The sequence below is a fragment of the Epinephelus fuscoguttatus genome, linkage group LG20 (assembly GCF_011397635.1).
Source record: "Epinephelus fuscoguttatus linkage group LG20, E.fuscoguttatus.final_Chr_v1".
Taxonomy (NCBI): Eukaryota; Metazoa; Chordata; class Actinopteri; order Perciformes; family Serranidae; genus Epinephelus; species Epinephelus fuscoguttatus.
In genome coordinates, this window is record NC_064771.1 from 4,012,338 (window position 1) to 4,031,277 (window position 18,940).

The window sequence follows — 18,940 nt, forward strand, 5'->3', positions numbered from 1 at the left end:
AATTTCTTAAATAGTACTTAAAGTTTAATGAAGATAAAACTGAAATCCAGCTGCTGGCCCGAAAACAAAAAGAGAAATGCTGCTTAATAATCCGAGGAATTTAACTCCCTGGAATAATTCTGGTGACAAGTCTTGGTGTAATATTGGTGATCTAAGATCTAAGCTTCAAGTCCCACATTAACAACAAAAACATATTTTTCCACTTCAGAAACATAGCTAAGGTGTGGCCATTACTAAATGGAAAAGATGCCAAGAAATTGATCCATGCCTATTTCAAGCCCACTTGACTACTGTAATGCACTTTTTTCTGGCCTTCCAAAAAAACACCACTGAGAGACTTCAGCTCATTCAAAACTCTGCAGCTCAGCTATTAACCTGTACCAAGAGGAGAGAGCACATCAGGCCAGTCTTAGCTGCTCTGCACTGGCTTCCTGTTACATTTAGAATTTATTTTAAGCTCTTCCTCCTTGTATACAAAGCACTAAATGGGCTGGGACCCAGCTACATTGCTAACTCCCTTGTTAACTGTTTGCCTCCAAGAACAATGCGATCATCTGCTGCTGGTTTATTGGAGGTTCCCAGCAACAGCCACAAGAAGATTGGGGATGATTCCTTTGTCAATAACACCCTAAAGCTATGGAACACACTATGTATAGATATCAAGGTAGCTAGCGCACTAAATATTTATAAAAGAAAACTAAAAATGGATCGGTTCACTTTATCTTTTAACTAGCTCTGACTTTCCTGATTCAGGTCTGACACTTCTATTTATGCTTCACGTGGCTGCAACGCTTTTAAAATTTTACTTGATTTTATAATTATAGTTTTACAATTCTATGATTTTATGAATCAGTTCTGTTTAATGTTTATTCTGTCTATTTTCATGTGAAGCATGGATAATGCCCTTATTATAAAGCACTTTGTTGTGCATTTCTTGCATTAAAGGTGCTATAGAAACAAAGATCATTATTATTATTATTATCATTATCATCATCATCATCATCATTGGTAGTAGTAGTAGTATTTTGGGGACTGACAGACAAATATCCCGTGAGTTTCCCATGAAACATTAAGCTAAAACATAAAATTGTTTCTCACAGTTGTTGGCTTTAGACAACTCTGAGCAGTATATTTATTACTCCTCATTTATATTCTGCTTATACTACACTGATTGTCTGTGTTTATGGACATATTCGCACACAGCTGGCTCACAGTAGTGGATGAAGGGTTAACAACCTTTACTTAAAGGTCAAGCGTGTAGGATCTAGTGGTGAGGGCGCTGACTACATGTAGGAGAATTATGGTGGTCGACATGAAAACCTAATACCCCTTATTTAGAGTCAGTGTTTGGTTTGTTGGTTCTGGGCTGCTATAGAAACAACATGGCGGACTCCGTGGAAGAGGACCTGCCATTCATGTAAATATAAACACTCATTCATTCTAAGGTAAAAAAAACCAAAAAAAAACAGAGGTGCCGACTTGGTTAAACACAGTGGGGCAAAGATGAAGGCGTCATGTCATAAGAAGACTGCATGCTTTAACCAAGTTGGGCTCTTTCTCCTTGCTATAACAGCTTGCAGATGCTGGGAAAGGTTCTTTTCAACATATAAATATCAACACTCATGTTCTCTGGTGAACCTTTACTGTAGGCCTTACACAGGGAACTTTCTTGACAGCCGTCTAAAGGCAGCAGATATCTGTTCCTTCTGCAGGCTCTACTTAGAGTGATGTTGCTCTCTGTTGAACTGCAATTATGCACAGCAGATATACTGCTTACAATTTGTGCAACCTGCATCAGAGTGTTTTAAAATAACCTCACATCTCTCAGTGCTTATTCTACATAGTTTCTACTGCACATCAACAGGCATATTGGAGACAGGACAGATTGAAAAAAGTTCACACAGCTTCATGAGAAATTGTGAATCTCTTAAAACTTCACGCTGTGCTTTTAACTCTTTCAGGACTGTCTGTTCCAGTCAGTCTTTGACGCAGTGAATCTATTCTAAACACCAGTTAAGTGGGGTAACGGCTGCCCAGCACAAGAATGGCCAAAATGTTGCCTGGAGCTTCACATTTGTCCCAAGGCCCAGACCACAATAAGTTTGGGGTGCCCAAAAATGTCAGTGCATCATGACAGAGAAAGCTGCGATTAGATGGGGTGAAAGTAGTGAATGTAATAAGCCATGATTGTCACAGCTTTTAATGTACCCACCTAGGTTCTTTCTGATCCCACCCTTGCCCATTGCCCAAGTGCGCCACAGGTGTGCCAAAATGACCAAAGGTGTGTTTGGTACACTCCCGACACACTTGACAGGGTGCACCCAACTGCGAGCTGGCTGACCCCTAGGTTCACAATAATAGAGCCCGCGGAGTCTTCTTGTGCGCACAAAAAGATGGGGGACAAAAAGTCTCGCTGTCCCCTCTATTACGGCACCAGTCATGAAAACGCTGATTCTTAGTTTCAGGTGATTATACACTAATGAAAACATGGTTAAGTTTATTATATTCCATTTATGCCAATAGATGGCTCAGAATCCTACACACTGGAGCTTTACTTATACCTGAAATAACTGATGTTTTTGGCCATTTGGGGGCAGTGAAAACAAGTTGTGAACACAACATTGACTTATATGGTGAACTCGTTAGCCAACAGTTGCTTATTAACACATCCAGCAGTTACAGAGCAGCCTTATCATTCATTAGGAGTGGTGGTAGTGTGCAGTGGCTTTATCAGAGCATTTTCTTTCTTAACAGCTGCCTGCTACTGCTGAACACGACACCGAGAGAAGTGAGAGTGAACCAAAACAGTAAAGTTAAAAAACAATGAGCTTAAACTCACTACAGACCGAATCACAATGTTTATCTACATTAACCTCTAGGTATAAAATCCTAGCACCATGTACATAAATTCAAACGGCACTGAGCAAACACTGCCTAATTGGCAAGTTTTTAGCCACCTAAAAAAGCAATATCAGTTTAAGTGTTGCTACATTTAGAATATTTTTTACTGCTTTACCTTGCTGTGAGACAGACTTTTCTGACTGTTAACTGAAGCCATTATATCAAAGCCTCCCGACTCCACTGACAAAAATAGTAATTTTACTTAATAGTTCACTGAGTTGCTTTTCCACAGCAGCCTTGATTGTTCAGTGTGTAAGTTAAAGCAGAGCAAATATTCAAATATAGCATACAGTTAACACTGCTTTCAATTTTTTAAGGTTGCTAAAATATGTTTTGCTGCTCCTGTCAACAGAAGTACATTGCTGGGCTTCTTTGCAAGTAGATTTGGTTTATCTAAAATGCTAGCAAAGCAGCAGGGTACATAAAATAAGCACAGCAGAAACACTGGATTGGTTGGACCACTGTGTTTAACTATATATCTTTAAACAACACAGTTACGGCTGATAATGACAACAGAAATCAGCAAGTTTGCAGATTTAACATATGTCCGCAAATGTAATCAAATGCCAGTTGTCTACCCAGATGTGACTGTTGTTAGCATGATGTCAGAGTGGTCTATAAAGCTCTCAGTAAAGTCGAGGAAAGCTACGGATTTAACTCACAATTCTGTATAGGTTCATCACTATGAGAGACACCAGTAAGATTGTCATTTGATACACTGTTATCTTAAAAATATCGCTAATAGCCATTTTAAAAGGACAACTTCGGTATTTTTCAACCTGGGCTCTATTTCCCCATGTGTATGTATGCACATGATTCATGGGTACCACTCGTTCTAAAATTGGTTCAGTATTAGGCCGCGAAACAAACTAAAACGGTAATGGGGGCAAATGCGTCCTGTATAAAAGTGCTTTTTTTCGCCACTGACCAGTACAGATCGCCAGTGTTATCTCTGTAGATAGCATATTGTAGCGGCCCTGGGGCAGTGGTGAGTGTGAATGAGTGGAGTCAGCTGTCAGTCAGTGTTGGAGCAGAAAAGCGGATGGCATCCCCACTTGGTAATGTAAATGAGTATGTGTGTGTGAAGTGTGTTACGCTAGAAGAGTCAGAGGAAGGAGTCTTTTACGTGCTACCCTCTGGAGTTTTTGGAGTGCTTAAATAAACAGGCCTTTTTCCCGAACGCAAGAACAGGATGTCGTGCAACATCCCGTAAGTTACAGCTTTCATAGGCTGCCTTTGTCGGACGGCGAGATGCTGAAGTTGTGGCTAGTTGTGCTTTAAATGGATGCTAACACTCCTCTCCAGACCATCGGGTCTGCAGTGCTCACTTCTCCCAAGATGACTACTGCCAGCCAAAGAAGAGAAGACATCCAATTCTGAAAGACCTCTTCCTCAAGAAAACGGCTGTCCCATGAGTAGAGAGAGCTACAGACACAGTGGAGCAAAGCTCGTGACATCACACAGCACAGAGGTAAGGGAGAGGCTAAGTTAGCATGCTATTTACAGAGATGACACTGGCAATCTGAACTGGTCAGTGGCGAAAAACACACACTTCACACACACATACTCATTTACAATACCGAGCGGGGACGCCCTCGGCCTCTCTGCTGCAACACTGACTGACAGCTGACTCCACTCATTCACACTCACCACTGCCCCAGGGCCGCTACAATATGCTATCTACAGAGATAACACTGGCGATCTGAACCGGTCAGTGGCGAAAAAAAGCACTTTTATACGGGACGCATTTGCCCCCATTACCGTTTTAGCTTGTTTCGCGGCTCAATACTGAACCAATTTTAGAACGAGTGGTACCCATGAATCATATGCACACATACACATAGGGAAATAGAGCCCAGGTTGAAAAATACCGAAGTTGTCCTTTAAGTAGCTGCAGCAATACCATAACAAAACAAATAAACTCCCTACAGGTAAATAAAAGAGGAATGTGCTTACATAGAAGGGTAGACACCAAAGTTGTTGGGGTGGCTCACAGACGGAGAAGGGGTTTGGTCCATGAATGTAGGAGTTCCTCCACTGGGTTCAGGGTTCGGGGTGGTGAATCTGCCAGGGACGTATGAGATCATGGATATATAAATCAATAAAATAATATTTGGCATGTCTAGCCGTAATGACTGACTTACAACACCTTATAATAATGACATATTTTACTAAGAATAACACTCATTTTTGACTGGCTGGCAGGTGTTGGTCAAAAATTAATTTTGTTATACCTTATAGACATACATTTAATCAATCAATCAATCAATCAATCAATTTTATTTATACAGCCCAATATCACAAATCACAATTTGCCTCACAGGGCTTTACAGCATACGACATCCCTTTGTCCTTATGACCCTCGCAGCGGATAAGGAAAAACTCCCCAAAAAAACTCCTTTAATGTTTAATGGCAACTATACTTTCAGTGTGCTTTACACCACCCCAACAGTTAACTCTTACAGGTTCCACAGACTTATTATGGGTTAACTAACTACAAACAAACATCTAGGTTCAAGGTTCAAGGAGTCTTTATTATCCCTGTGGGGCAATTTGTTGTACAGCCAGCAGTACTAAACAAACAATTAAACAACAATCACTCAGACAACAATAAATAACCAGAGACAACAAAAAAAATGAAGAGCAGGTCAGTCACTTATTCAGGAGAGCAATAGCAGCAGGGAAAAAGGAATGTTTTAGTCTGTTAGTCCTGCATTTTGGCAGGATGTACCTACGCCCCGACGGAAGCAGCAGGAATTCACCAGCCAAGGGGTGGCTCTGGTCCCCGAGGATGGAACGGACTTTGCTTAAAGTTCTGAGCTGGTAAAGGGCAGTGAGGTCATTCAGGCTAATACCTGCAATTTTGCTGCATACTCTTACAATACCCTGCAGTCTGTTTTTGTTTCTGAGGGAGAGGGAGCCGTACCAACAAATGAAGGAGAAGGTGAGGATGGATTCAATAAAACAAGAGTAAAATGACTTCATAACAAGGGAGGTCAGTGCGACAGGTCTGAAGTCATTTAGTGATTTTGGAGATGCATATTTGGGTACTGGAACTATAATAGAATTCTTCCAGAGTGAAGGGACCTTGTGAAGCTGGAGGGACATTGAAAAAATAAAACTAAAAATATCTGCCAGCTGGACAGCACAGTTCTTGAGGACCTGACCTCCAGTGCCATCCAGGCCTGGACTTTTCCTCTCCCTGACACACTGAAAAAGTCTACAAACTGTGTTCCTGTCAACAACAACACTGTTCTGTGAGGAGACAGTGTTTTTAAAAACTGACAGTTCATCACTAAAGTCACAGGCATTAAAACGATTATAAAAACTGTTCAGTTCGTCCGAGAGGACCAGATCAGGTTTCCCATTAAGGGATATGTTACACTTCTTGTGTTGCATCCCCATCATAGATTTTATGCCCTCCCAAGCAGGGCGGGAGCTGCCTGTACTTAACATGCTCTCAACTTTGTCTTTATACTTGCGCCTGGCAACATTGAGCTCCTTTTTGAGCTGCTTTTGAAGCTCTCTATATTGTGTGGTGTCACCCTGCAAGAAGCAAATATTCCTCTGATTAATTATTTTTTTTGACACCTTTTGTCACCCACGGCTTATTGTGAGGATAAAGGGAAATTTCCTTCCGTGGAATTATAGAGCTCTCACAAAAGGAAACATATGAGGAGACAACATCAGTGAGTTCATCCAGGTCCTCACAGACATTTCTAAACAGATCCCAGTCCGTATCATGCAAGCAATCTTGGAGACAGTAAATTGATTCCTCTGACCAAACCGGAACCAAACGTCTCTCTGGCTTGTTTCTCTTCAGGACAGATTTGTAAGACGGAACTAAGTACACCGCACTGTGGTCCGACATACCCAGCGGAGCTCTTCTGAAAGATTTGTACGCTCTCTTTATGGAACCAAAACAAAGGTCCAGACACTTTACATGTCGAGTGGGACACGTCATATATTGGTAAAAGTTACACAAGGACTTTGATGGTTTATAATGATTAAAATCACCCAATATAAACTGCGGTGCATCTGGTGCTATCTCCTGCAGCCGCTGCACAGTTTTTAGCATAGCCCTAGTGGCTACATCGGCGTTAGCCTTTGGGTGAATATAAACCAGAGTGATGAATAACTGTGGGAATTCTCTGGGTAAATAATGGGGTAGCAGTAATACAGACAATAGTTCAATGTCTTTGGTGCATAATGTCTCCCTGACAACCACCGTAGTACACCAGTTTTTATTAACATAGAGACACACACCCCTGCCGAGTGACTTGCCGGTCACTGCGGGGTCTCTGTCAAGGAGATATGGAACTCCAAATCCATCAATCTCCAGATCCGGGGATGGATCATGCTCCTTAAGCCAGGTCTCAGTGAGGGCGAGGACACAGGTGTCCCTGTACTCTGCAAGGTACCTGACATTGCCCTGAAGCTCCTCCACTTTGTTCCGGAGCGACTGAGCGTTAGCCAGGATGACAGTGGGCAGCGGTATCCGATGGTGTCCCTGCCGCTTAAGCCTCTGGCGCAGACCGCTGTGTCTCCCCCGTTTCCTGGTGCGTTTTGGCCTGGATGACCAGCTCCGGTTCCCCGTAGAAGGATTCAGCTGGTTAATCTCCGTGGGTAAAGCTGACGAGGAATCCACGATGCCCTTCCCAGAGTCACGGAGCAGAAATAAGAAGTCATGGCTGTACTGGAGAGGTTTTCCATGCTCACAAGCACCAAGTAAAATGTGACTTAAAAACGTCAGAAGGAAAAGGATGCCCCCCAAACTAGAGTGAGTCCTTGCTGCCATTATTCTCCACAAGTGGTTAAAAAGAGTTAGTTAAAAAAGTTAGTAAGAACACTCAAAACCACCAGCCACTTTAAACAGCCACACCAATGCTCATCTTACACACTGCTGCGTGTCACCATGACCAGTGCCACTACATAACCCTAATCTAAAAATACAATCCAAAGCTACAGGACAGTCAAAATTACAAATAAGTAACTAGGTGGTGTATAGTTCATAGCAATGCAATAATCTTCTGTTAATTGCAACCACATTCTTTGAATCATCATGGCAACTTCATGGCATCATCATGGCAACATCATGGCAACATCATGGCAGCATCATGGAATCATGTGCATCTCAACTTCAAGACACAAATTAAATGACACGTCCACAGTGCGTTCAGAAAATATTCAGATACCCTCACTTTTCACATTATTTTGTTAGTTATTAAGTCCTGTCAGTTTTAAGTGATTTAACTGTGACAGTTTCAGAAGAGAAAGAAAAAGAACAACTTACTCTGGCACAACTTGTTTGATCTGTGGTTTGACATATCCATCCACTGCTTTTGCTGCAACAGAGACACGGCTTTAAAATCTACATTGCATAGTCTTTTCAACTTTACAGTGCCATCCATGTACTGGAGATGCCAACAAAGCATTTTTCATTTCATTGTTGATATTAGCAGATGTGTATTTGGCCCATACCAGTGATGTTGGGTGTGAATAGAAATTAGCATAAATGATACATACAGAGTGGAGGGGTGTAGTACTTGGCAAAGACCTCATCTTTGGGCCGGTCAGGGTAAAGAAACAGAAGGTGGTTCAGGTCACTGATGCGGTCAGCCAGGGAACGAATAGAAAAGTCCTTAGTTGTATAAGGCAACAGATTCCAGACCAGCCTCTCACCTAGCAAAAGATAGACACAGCCAAGAATTACAATCACTGGATTTATCAAGGCATGATATAATACTGTTGCAGGGATTAAGATGATTTCTATACACTTTTCATGTTATGAATGTATGAATGCATGAGCACATAAGCACACAGATGGAATTAAGGGCCAATACTGACTGCAGAAAATCATACTCAAGCAAACAAAAGAAGTGCTGCATTTCAGCAGAGCAGTTTTTGTATGCATTTCATTTAGTTATATGTTAATTTAATGAAGGATTAATTAATTAGAATGAATCCCCGTAAGAACTGCAGTTAGTGTACGAGAGCTTTAAAAGCAGCACGGCAGTTGGGTACCTGGTTTGTTGGGGTTCTCAGCCACCCAGGCAATGGTGATGCCTCCAATCTCAGAGTCGCTGAATCGCAGCAAGAAGGTGCCGTTGGGTTTGGACATCAGCATGTCCTGTGCCTGCTGCTTGTTTACAAAGCCCAAGATGGCCCTATTAACACACATATTTACACACAAGGTGAGGCAGAGGCTGGCTCTAAAGCGAGTCAAGGCACATAGACCCCCATGTTTAAATACCCAACTTTACAGCAGAAATAAACATGTTTACAGCCTGGTACAAAATTTAAAAAAAAAAAAAAAATCGATTTTGGTCTCAAAAGCTAATTTCCATGTTAATGACAACTGTACAGGGAGTGAATTTACATAAAATTCACCTGTTTAAATGTCATTAAGGGTTAAGGATTAAAGCTATGCATAATTAAGGACATGGCCACTTTGACTGACAGTGGGTGCTCTCCATTGACAGGTTGTTACCAGGGTGACAACATTGGTTAGGTAACGTAACCATGGCGTAAGCCCAGATTCATAGATTATAGAGGAAGCTCTAGCTGTTGTGATTACAGTATGTTTTCAGTTCATGAAAGTTAATAGTTACATGTTGGTCACCTAAAAATTCTTGTTCAACAGATAGGGGTGGGGGGAAAAATTGATACAGTATAGTACCGCAATATTTTTGTGTGGCAATATCATATCCTCATGCAGGGCCATTTATTATTATTTTTTATTATATCAATTATTATTACAAATACAAATTAAACTTTAGGAGGCGTGCTAGAATAATATAATCAATAGCTTTTTCAGTCCACTACATGCATTTTGCTGCAAAAAAATGGCTGAAATGAGATGAACAAGCTGAAAACTTTATCTTATTAGATAAAACAGATGTTGACAAAGTTTTCCTTTGGGGACATAATTTACAGTTGAAAAAAGGTAATAAATCACAATATATCGCAATATATGTTATCGCAATACTCGCAATACATATTTAAAATCACAATAATATTGTATTGTGACCTAAGTATCATCATAATATTGTGTCAAGGATTCTCTGGTGATTCCCGCCCCTACTCACAGACCCTCTGAGGAGTCGGATATTCATTTTTTCCAGTAAGTATTTTGTGTTAATGGTATTAAGCCCATTTTTGCTAACAAAAATGAGCATTTTCATTATCACTGTTAACCCTGACACCTGTTGCCAGCTTGGTTAGCATGTTGCATTTACAGCTATGGTTATCTCCACCCTCGTACAAATATAGTCACCTCTGGCTTCAAACATCCAGGATGGTGAAAGCAAAATTTAAAACTTGACGTTTAAAACCAGGAGACAGCAATTAACAGATAATGTCACTGTGTCCATTTTTTAATTTTTTTTTGCAAAGTCTGTGGACACACCCCCATCTCCGACCAAACTGTCAGCAGGCGAGTTGCACCATGGGTAACGTAGGCACCAGGTTTTGACAAGGCAGAATAATGTGAGGAATAAACATAAAACAGTTTCTTGCCAAAGAACTCAGGAGTCATTACCCATCATTCCAGTGCGGCTTGAGATGTTTCTTCATGAGCTCCACAACTCCATCAAACCACTGCCAGAAGGTGAAGTTGCGTCCAGGTAAGCTCTCCTGTACAGATTGAACATACTCCATCAGTGTGTTTACATGTACACAAGGGGCCAGGACTTTTTGTGTTTAATTTTACATTCAGCTATTGAGCTGTGGAAACAAGCACGCCTCACCCGATTGAACTGGGCCCAGGATATGGTCATGTTACGGTAATCCTCAGGGTTGTTACTGCTGCTTGTAAAAGCTTTCTGTGCCAGGAAGACCAGGTTATCCTCTGACAGGCCACGCCCACTGTGCATTTCTGCCTTGTACTTCATATCGAGGGCCTCACATAGCTGGGGCCACAACACCTTGTCTGGCACGATGAATGGCACCCTGCCCTGAGGAGACACGGAAGAGTGAAAAATATGGAAAAGAAAATGACAAAACTAACCTTTCAATAGCATATTATGCTAACTAAAACCTGACAAGCTGACGCTGTGTTTGAAGTTATGGCGAACGATTACTTGATACAGTCACAACCTGACATGATGAAGTTAACAAAAAAAAAAAAAAAAAGACACCAATATGGAAAACCATCAACCATTCATGTACAGCAAACTCACCGGCTCAGCAAAGGCATTGTCCCACAAGACTGTGGCTGTGGCGTTGTTGTCCTGGCTGCCATGGACAATCACTACTACAGGCAGTGATAAAGTCTGCAGTTTAAAAACACAACAACAGAGACAATAAAAGATTTACAGAAGAAGAAGAGTCTTCTGGATTCAAACTTATGGAGTATTAATAAATGGTTAATGCCAGAAAATATCAGACTTGAGAAATCTTGGACAAAGCCACAGATCTCTTGTTGAACTTGAATTAGTTTTTAATATCTTCCAAATAAGACTAAGACGGTGGAAAGGTCAAAAGTCCCATCTGATTACTTTGACATGGAAGACCAGCTCGTTGCCCCCGACACTGAACTGTGATTCAAACAGAACTGTGAACTTCTCCTCCGTCACTGACTCCGCACCTCGACGGTCTGAACGCTTGATCCTCTTCAGTGACTGTAAGAAGACAGGAAAAGATTGGAGTCATGTTCCTTCATAACAATAAATAGCCAATGTAGTGCATTCTAAAAATAACTGAACAACCACATTATTAATCTCTGGAGAGTGACTGTGTATCAGGCAGACGTTATGAAGGTATTTCAAGGTATTACACACACACACACACACACACACACACACACACACACACACATTTATATATAAAAACTAAGCCTAAGCTTACCATGTTTCTGAAGTGTGCACTTAGGGTGCCAGTGGCTTGGTGATACTCCATTACACAGTTGTTGTTAAGGATTTCTCCACTGCTTTCACTACCAAGGCAAAAGAAAACAGTTGTAAAGGATTAACACACTCTTAGTACCTGTAGCCGGAAATATTGCTATCTGAAGATAACTCATTTAACTGTTAATCTCAAATAATGACTAAACCACCTTTGACACTATTTTTATTTGGGTAGTTATTGCCAATTGCCTCTTTAAGATCTGACGACGTACCTGGTATAATCACCCACTCTTTTTGCCTTTTATCAGCTGAATGTCCATGTTTTTTACATGTACATTTATCATTGTCACAAGTCTCCATGCTGGCATGTGCTCCTCACCTGTGCGTGCTCTCATTCTTCAGCAGAGCTTTGGCTTGCTGCTCGCTAACAATGACAGCCTTGACCTGAGGTGGATTCATGTGGACGTTGAGCTTTCCCCCCACCAGAAGGCGCACTGTGGCTGCAAACTTGGTCTGGGTCTTTAACACCTGGGGCGGCTGCTTTTCAATGATAAAGGTACTGAAGAGAAGAGGGGACAATGACATGCTGGGTTGGTCAACATTTTCTCTCATTGGAGGATTTCAATTATCCAGAGGTAGTGATATTGATGATTGGACATTAGCTCAGTTAAGGTTGAGAGATTCTTTCCATAACAACCAAAAAGAGAATCCGTGAGAAGGCACAATACTGACAAAATCATTCAACCACACAGAACTGCTTCTTGCCATGAACACACACTGCTTGTTGTATTGGTCTCTGCACTCTGTTGCAGCAAACCCCACAAGATATTAAGAATATGCCGTATTTTAGGCCCCGTTTACAACTGGTATTAACATGGATCCTGGGTGATTGGATCAAAAAAGGACAGCTTTAAGTACAGGTTAATTTGTGTATGAAGCAGGGAAGTGATATCTGATCACAAGAGGTCACTCAAGGTGCATTCCAATGCTAGGTATGAACAGACAGACTTTAGCTGTCCACTTGTGATCGCATCACCCTAGATGCACGTTAATACCAAATGTAAGTCCAGAAAGCACATAAAGACCAGACAGGGAAAAACCATGACCTATTCAGTATCCTTACAAGAGTAAAAAACTCTCCCATTGCTCAATGGGCAGGACAGAATCTGCATTTCTCCAAGTCGGTTTCATTTCAACATTCTTACAATAATGTTCTCAAGGAGTCTAAGCAGTGTGATACCACCTGTATAACAGCCAGTTGAACAGCAACAACACAACAGCATAGTGACACAGTTACACCTCTGCTATATAGAGGAAGGATTGCAGATGGGGAGTAGCTAGTAGCTACATCTGCAACAACAAATCAACTCCTTGCTTGAGGTAACTGTTATTGTACATGGTCCCTTACAAATACATGAAATGACAAGAAAAGGAAGGCAGACTTTTTGCTGTGTACTGCCAGCTGATGGCGAAAAATTGAGGCTGAAAACAACTGTGTGGAACAAGGCATTTCACTTGGAATAATCTGGAATAGAACAGTTATTCAATTAATAATTTGATGAGTATATTAACAGGTTAATGAATTACTATTTTAAACAGAGAGTGACCGTGTTTCAGGTGAGCAAGACAGAGGGAGAGAGCGAGTATAAAGAGAGAAGTAAAGCAGAAACTTAACGTTATTCAATAATTGTGCAATGCAACTGTGGTGTAATTCTGTGGTTTAGTAGCAGCGTAAATATGGAACTACACTGCAGACTGTGTTTTTGATAAAGGAGAGATGAGGGTGGCTGAACATAGATTGTTAAGCCCCACCCCCTGAGTGTCTCCCATATGAACAGGGTGAAGAAAAGCATCTGTGGATGTCCAGTGCTTGAGAAGTGATGGAATCATGGGATGTGTATGAATAGGACATGTATCAGTTTTTTCACTAGATCAAATGTCTTGGAAGGGGATGGTGAGGACCAGGGGTTGGAGTTTGGTGGTGCAGCACAGATGGATGGGGTACATGGTAAAATTTTAATTGAATAATAGCCAATTGATAAGATGAAAATTAAGACATCTGACTATATTTTTTTGACAAAGTTAGCAAACTTTGGCTCAGTCCCTCACAACCTCCTGTGGACAGCATTCGACTTTTTCAGGGTCCCAGCAGCTCTCACAAACCTTGTCAAGGATTACTTCCAAGACATGCAGCTCTCCTTGTCAACGGCAGAACACACCACAGTATGGCAACATCTGGAAGTGGGGGTCATGGCCATAGAGGTGGTCATTCAGGCACTGAATCGCAAGGACGGGGAATAAGACCTGGTCTGAGGCTGCCACCTCTCAGAGCATACATGGATGACCTCACAACACTCACCACAACCAAGACTTAAACAGTGCGGCTGCTGAGAAAGCTTCAAGAAAACATTGAGCTGGCTTTCATACTGGCGATGAGGCTATTCCAACTGTCTCCGAGAAGCCTGTGAAGAGCCTAGGTCAATGGTACGATGCCTCTCTCAAAGGCAAAGAACAAGTAGATCAGCTCAGGAAGGACGTAGCCAGCGGCCTGGAGAACATCAACAGAACCATGCTTCCTGGCAAGTTGAAGCTCTGGTGCATGCAGTTCTAACTACTTCCACGCCTCATGTGGCCCTTAACCCTTTATGAATTTCTGATCTCAAAGGTGGAAAAGCTCGAGAGACTGGTCAGATCATATGCAAGGAAGTGGCTTGGCCTTCCCAGGTGCCTCAGCAGTATTAGGCTCTATGGCAAGGGAATGTTAGACCTGTCCATTACCAGTCTATCAGAGGAGTACAAGTGCACCAAAGTAAGACTGGAGATGATGCTACTGGATTCGAGTGATCCATTTGTAGCCCAAGCTGCCCCCATCCTGGCTACCGGGAGGAAGTGGACTCCACTGGCTGCAACTGAGCAGGCAAAGGCAGCGCTAAAGCACAAGAACATTGTTGGCCGAGTGCAGCAGGGGAGGAGTGGTCTTGGGGACAGCACACAAGCCTGGAACAAGGCCACTCCATCCCAGAGACACAAGCTGGTGGTTCAGGAGGTACGTTGGAAAGAGGAAACAGAAAGGTGCGCAAAGACTGCGGCGCAGGCAAAGCAAAGGCAGTGGATGACGTGGGAAGGAGTGGAGAAGAGGAAGATCTCCTGGCAAGAGCTGTGGGAAATGGAGGCATTCAGGGCAAGCTTTACCATCAGGGCTGCCTACGATGTCCTTCCATCTCCCAAAAACTTCAGCCAGTGGTATGGTGAAGACCCCACATGCCCATTCTGTCCAAGTCCAGCAACACTTAAAGCTGCCCTGTGGAGTTTTTACATATAAACCAATGTCCGTTACATTACAGCCACTGCCAAACGAGTTATTAGGATGATCACTGAACGCATCTCCACCACACAACAGTCTCTGGTTTGCTTAGAAGCGCTATTGCCTCTCAGGAGCGACATTCCCACGCTGTCACACAGGAAATCGTGCATTTGACGTAGAGTTCAAAGAGCGCATGCACAGTTGGAAATGTCGGAGACGACGAGGCTAGCAGAGGAGCCACTGAAAGATGTCTGAAAACCCAAAGAAACGGCCCAGGAAAGCTTCCGGAGCCTCTGGAGCTGGACCCGCTGGTCCTCCCCAACCTCCACGACGTTCAGAAGAAGGAAAAAAGGCAAAACGAGAGAGTGACAAATGCAGAAATCAAACCAGAGTAAAGCCCATTTCACACAGAGCGCGCAAAGTGCAGACCTCGGCCGACAAACCCATTCATTGTGTATGTGCTACCGCGGCGCAAGAGTGCACTGCTCTGCCGCCGAGCTGTCTGTATTGTAATGAATCAATCACGAGTAGGAGACCAGAGTAGCGTTCGGGGAAAAATGCCCATTTATTTGTGCACTCCAAAAGCTCTGGTAACACTCCAGGGGGGTAACACATAAGAGTCTCCATCCCAAACTCTGACTTTCTAGCGTAGCACACACACTTCATACACACATACTCACTTACAGTACCCAGCAGGGCAGCCCTCCCCCTCTCTGCTCCACCAATCTCCAGCCCGCACACTGACAGCTGACTCCACTCATACCACACTCACCACTGCCCCAGGGTCGATACAGTAGCCTGGAGCCGGGAGCGTCACTCGTATTGCCGACGTCATCGAACGGCGCACGCTGACTGTTCTTGTTGCAGTACTTGGAAAAACACAGCAGATGGCGCAAACGGGCAAAACTCCTCAGGGCAGCTTTAAGCACATCCTAGTGGGCTGCAAGACCAGCCTCACCCAAGGCTGTTACACCTGGCGGCGCAACCAGGTATTAAAGTGTCTTGCAGCAGTGTTGGAAACTCGACAGACAAGTGTTAACGCCCTTCCTCCCCGTCATCCCGCTGGCAGGCAACAACATTTATCCAGGAGGGCGACGGTCAAGCCAGTCTCACCACCTCAAGACACTGGGCAGCTAGGCAGGGCATGTATTGGAAGCTGCTGGCAGACTTGGGCCAGAAGCTCTGCTTTCCACCTGACATCATGTCCACCAACTTGCGCCCAGACCTTGTGCTATGGTCAGCCTCGCTCAGGCACGTGTACATTATCGAGCTGACAGTGCCCTGGGAGAGTGCAGTGGAGGAGGCCTACGAGTGCAAGAAGCTGAGGTATGCTGAGCTTGCAGCCAATGTACGACAACAAGGCTGGACAGGTAAGGTACAACCAGTGGTAGACGGCTGCAGAGGGTTCGTAACCACCTCAACATCCAGGCTACTCTGGGAGATGGGAGTACGAGGGTCAAAGATCTCTCAAGAGCCACTGAAAAGGGGAGTCAGTGGCTTTGGATAAAGAGGAAGGACTCCACCTGGGCCCTCAAATGAGTAGATGGCATCTAGGAGGTGAACCTGGGATGTTGGGATTCACTGCTGAACCCTCTGGAGGTGTCATGGGCCAATCAGCGAAACAAGGAAGGAAGACACCCACTTGATAACCCAGAGGATGCCATCTCTCACTTGAACATCCCACAGAGTCTCCAGCAGTGTCTCAAGTGTGCAATAAGGGATATTAACATACAGTGGTGGAAAAAAGTTTTTGGACACCCTTAAAATTTTACACAATCTCAAATATTATCATGAAATATTTGTGGAAAAATCTTTTTTGTGTTTCAAAAGGTGTGGCTGCATTAGACAGATACAAACAAATACAAATTATATTTTTTTTGTTTATTGTTTACAAGAAAAACTAACAAAACTAAATTCTTGACAGTTTCAATATGTCAGTTCTCAACATTGTCGGTATCAAAGTCAACAAATAACAGAGAATGTGTTCAAAACTGAACAAAAAATAAATAAACCATCATATCATCAAATTAATATTTAGTAGTCCTGCCATTGGCATGTAGTAGAGCTCTAATCCTGGCTGGCATGTTCCCCACGAGCCTTTCACACTGTTGAGGGGTAATCTTGTCCCATTCTTCTTGAATTACTGCTTTTAATTCTTCTAAATTCTTTGGTTTATGCTTTGAAACAGATCTTTTGATAATCCACCACAGATTTTCAATGGGGCTCATGTCCGGGGATTGAGCTGGCCACTCTAAGACCTGGATACTGTGCTCCTGCAGCCAAGTTCTACTGGCCTTGGATGTGTGGCAAGGGGCATTATCTTGTTGAAACATCCAGTTTTTACCTCGACGGAACAGTGCACGCGCAGAAGGGAGCATGTGGGTTTTGAAAATGGTACAATACTTGATAGAGTTCAATGTGCCATCACAGACAGTGAGATGACCAACACCAGCAGCACTCATGCATCCCCCAACCATGATACTGCCTCCACCATGCTTGACAGTAGGTACTGTACATGCTGGAGATAATGCTCGCCTGGCCTTCTGCGTACCCTCACATTAGTAGGAGGAAGATAAAGCTGGAAACTGGACTCATCTGACCAGAAAATCTTCTTCCAATTCCTGGCTGTCCAGTTCTTGTGTGCCTGGGCCCAACAACGCCGGCTAACCTCTGTCTCTCATTGATCAGGGGCTTCTTGATAGCCTTGTAGGACCTTAAGCCATGATCTAAAAGTCGCCATTACAGTGCGGGTGGAACACTGGACACCAGTTTGGTTTGACCACTGCTGCTGAAGCTCCTGTGATGTCATTCGGCGGTTTTGCCTGCACATGCGGATCAGGATGCGTCATTTCTTGCTGAAGAAACCCTTGACGCCCAGATCTTGGTTTGTCTTCCAAGCTGTTGGTTCGTCTGTATTTCTGCAGAGTGTATCCAACTGCTGAAGGACTGCATCTGCACTTCTTGGCTATCTGGCGGCAGCTGTACCCTTCCTGGCTGAGAATCTTTATCTTCAGGCGTGTTTCCTGCGTTAGGTTCCTTGTTTTAGCCATTTTTGTGTCTGAAGAACTTTCAAATGTGCTGGCTTTATGTAGACACGAAGCTTGGCAACAAAAATTGTGTCTTTTAATAAAAAGAACGACCTTCATCACTGGTACCAAAATGACCCAATACTCAAAATTTCTTATGTATTTTTATGGAACCAATCAATTTTAAGTTTTTAATGGCTTTTTTAGGATTTATTTAGTATTTTGGCTGTGACTGTACTAAAAGAAATTGCACTAAGAGTGATTCTTAATGCAATATTTCACAAATGCATGGTGTGTTCGAAAACTTTTTTCCACCACTCTATAGTCCTACACAACAGATCAGATACTTATAAAGTCATCTGAAGTTTGCTGGTGTTAGTCAGGAACAAAGGAGAACTTTATGTGGCACTTTAACTTTGGCAAGTCTCCACATTAATACAGTAAAATTGCTTGATTTTTAGGTCTGTATGTAGACAGAGATGTCCTTTTATTGTCAGGATTATTTTCCAGCAACTCAAAATTAATGACCTTCCTAACAATTTAGTGGGATTTGTTATTTATCATTTATAAGACCACAGGTAACATGATTTATGCTCCCTGTGAATAACCCAAATAATCTTTATTCCATACAGAGTATGTATGTATTCTGTGTTAACACCTTATTTTGAAAAGTGACATAGACATATGTGTATCCTTTGCTGTTTCAACGCATAGCTGGTTTGACCAGGGAGATGTGAGTGATAGCAGGCTTGACCACAGACTATTACTCGGTCAGCCCCTGTGTTTTTTTTGGGGGGTCCAGAGGCAGCGTCTGATGTTTCTGCATCCTTGGCTGTCAGGTTGATGGTGTTTGTCTCTTTCAA

At 42.9% G+C, this 18,940-nt stretch overlaps 1 protein-coding gene across 1 annotated transcript in view; it reads right to left on the reverse strand.

Moving 5' to 3' along the window:
- The window catches only part of LOC125880992 (signal transducer and activator of transcription 5B-like), a 43,367-nt gene that overhangs the window by 6,484 nt on the left and 17,943 nt on the right, over window positions 1-18,940 (reverse strand). Inside the window, exons 9-18 of the mRNA XM_049563890.1 lie at window positions 12,127-12,306; window positions 11,749-11,836; window positions 11,400-11,522; window positions 11,082-11,174; window positions 10,650-10,856; window positions 10,442-10,536; window positions 8,926-9,068; window positions 8,428-8,583; window positions 8,195-8,246; window positions 4,858-4,965 (exon numbers count right to left, since the gene is read on the reverse strand). Coding sequence (XP_049419847.1) covers window positions 4,858-4,965; window positions 8,195-8,246; window positions 8,428-8,583; window positions 8,926-9,068; window positions 10,442-10,536; window positions 10,650-10,856; window positions 11,082-11,174; window positions 11,400-11,522; window positions 11,749-11,836; window positions 12,127-12,306 — 1,245 coding nt within the window. The remainder of the gene's footprint in view (window positions 1-4,857; window positions 4,966-8,194; window positions 8,247-8,427; window positions 8,584-8,925; window positions 9,069-10,441; window positions 10,537-10,649; window positions 10,857-11,081; window positions 11,175-11,399; window positions 11,523-11,748; window positions 11,837-12,126; window positions 12,307-18,940) is intronic.